This window comes from Staurois parvus, unplaced genomic scaffold, assembly GCF_062004578.1.
Source record: "Staurois parvus isolate SC_StPar_1 unplaced genomic scaffold, SC_StPar_1.0 ptg001162l, whole genome shotgun sequence".
Classification (NCBI taxonomy): domain Eukaryota; kingdom Metazoa; phylum Chordata; class Amphibia; order Anura; family Ranidae; genus Staurois; species Staurois parvus.
Window position 1 is genome coordinate 1,607,368 of NW_028318958.1, and position 2,336 is coordinate 1,609,703.

General features: G+C 39.9%; 1 protein-coding gene across 1 annotated transcript; it reads left to right on the plus strand.

The window, feature by feature from the left end:
* Positions 1-297: 297 nt before the first annotated feature.
* On the plus strand, positions 298-1,995 carry LOC149439042 (claudin-8-like). Its single transcript, XM_089659548.1, has one exon. It carries the CDS (start codon positions 343-345, stop codon positions 1,042-1,044), a length of 702 nt encoding a protein of 233 aa, XP_089515674.1. The 5' UTR covers positions 298-342; the 3' UTR covers positions 1,045-1,995.
* Positions 1,996-2,336: the final 341 nt, after the last annotated feature.

Sequence of the window (2,336 nt, forward strand, 5' to 3'; positions counted from 1 at the left end):
CGTTAGTTATATAAATTGTATATTTAAAGAGAATCATTTTTAACTTGTATAAAAAGCTCATCATATCAACAAAATCAACACTTATTAATGCCTAGAAGGCATCAACAGAGCTCTGAGTGTTTTCTTTTCTGCCAGTTTCATAGCACATTAACTTCCATTGAATGCGGTAATTACCAGTCGTGTTTTGATATTATGTCATACTTTAATCATTCACCCTATTGTCTTCTGCACGTGACTGGATTAATAAATTGCTCTGCTTTAGGATGCTCTTCCAACATTGGCACTTTAGCTTTGGACGGACTATCACCTTCACATCTTGGGTTCCTGTCCCTTGAAGGAATCATGACTTGGCTCTTGGTTCAGATCATTGGGATCATCTGTGGAGCCGTTGGGATGATTCTTACCTGGATCATTACGATCATGCCTCAGTGGAGGATTTCTGTTTTGGCAGAGAACAATGGCCTTGTCAATGGTCGAATTGATGGACAATGGATCAGCCGGTGGGATGGCTTGTGGACAACCTGCTTCAGCCAGTCCCGAGTCCCTTTGCAGTGCAGCAGCTATGAATCCCAGGTGTCTCTGACAACAGATTTAAAGTCTGGAAGGGTTTTGATGACCTTTGCTGTTTTGCTGACTTTCATTGCCTGTATATTCTCTCTGGTTGCAATTCTTTTGACCAGATGCAATAAGGAGGGATTGCAGACAAAGCACTGCATGCGTCTGACAGCAGGAGTCCTGTATATCATAAGTGCTGCCATTATCATAATTCCAGTGGCCTGGACAACATGCAACATTATCCGAAAAACCTATGATGCTGCTGTATGCAAAGGTGCAATGAGGATAGAGATAGGTGAAGCACTCTTCTTGGCTTGGCCTGCTATTGTCTTTATTCTTATCGGAGGAATAATCATGTGCTGGCATTACGACTGCAGATGCAGGAATGACAGCTTCAACTATGTGCCACCTCGTGAATGTCAACCAGAGTGCAGACCAAGTCGTCCAGAAATACGGCGAAACTGCAGTAGCCGAAGTGAATATATATAGAGGAAAACACTTGATAAATTTCAGAAGGACAGAAAAGTGATGAGTGTGAATTTTTTTTTTCTTGTGAACTTTTATTTCCTTATACTTGTACAGTTTCTTGCCAGTATGCCCTTGTTTCCTGTTAAATGTTGAACATTTTTACCAGGGTCTATGTAGATATGCTTTGAGTGATCTACACACCATTCCTTTGAACAAAGCATTCCAGGTAGCTGTGATTTCCTCAAGATAATCCCATACAAGATCATTAATTTATGGAAGGGATCCAACGGGCAAAGGACTACTGTGATACCAAACATCTTCTGAGGAACAATTGGACAAAACAAGCTTTTTTTCTGGTACAATGTTTATTTGTGAGATTCTTTAACTCTAAAGTGCATCCAAACCAAACACTTTAAAGTATATATTAATCTGAATAGTAAATGTGTGGAAATAGCTCCATTTTGCCTTGTAAGTGTAGCTTTACAATTGTTTTATTTGTTTGAGTAAGTTTGTAAAAAATGTATGTTGATCTTGCCAGTTTCTGCTCTCTCTGAGCCATACTTTAATAGGGTGACCACCAGACCCCAGTCTTTCAGGGTGGTTACCGCCCTCTTGTGCTATCTCAGGCAGCTATATGTTAGTCAAACCACAGCAGTCAATACCCCCTACGGGTTGATTGACAGTCGTCCTGACCATTTAGCAGTTGAGATTGGGGCTTCCTGTAACTGATATTTTTGCGGGACAGCTTGCCCTGTTACAGGAAGTGGAAAATAATAAATCTCCTGGTTGGATCAACAGGTAATAAAACTATGCATTTCTATGTACATATAAGAGACAGAATGTATCATATACGCCATTTTTTGTTTTGCCTATAGTTTCACATTAATACAAATATGATGTTGCACCATGTTCCTGTCAAAAAGTTGAATCCCTTTATATGTCATGCTTTAAATTAAAGATGAAGTTACATTGCGCCAGCTTGGATCGATGTATATATGCATATTTGTTATCTGGAGGACCTCTAGGGATGCTGCAAAATTACTGCAATTTTCTGCAATACATACAGGTTGAGCCACAATCTTCTGTCCTGTGTAGTGGCTTCTGCTCTGAACAAAGGGGGTCTCTCACTTGGCAACTCCACCATTCAAAGAACTAGTTTTAAAAAATTGAATACAAGGCATTCTCTGATTAGACGATGTGGAAAGTGTAATGTCAGTGCCCTCCTTCACCACCTTGTGGACCAAGCTGGCCACATTAAAGTATGCAAAAAATCTAATTTCTGGAGTTCAGCTCTAAAGATTACCAGAAATTCA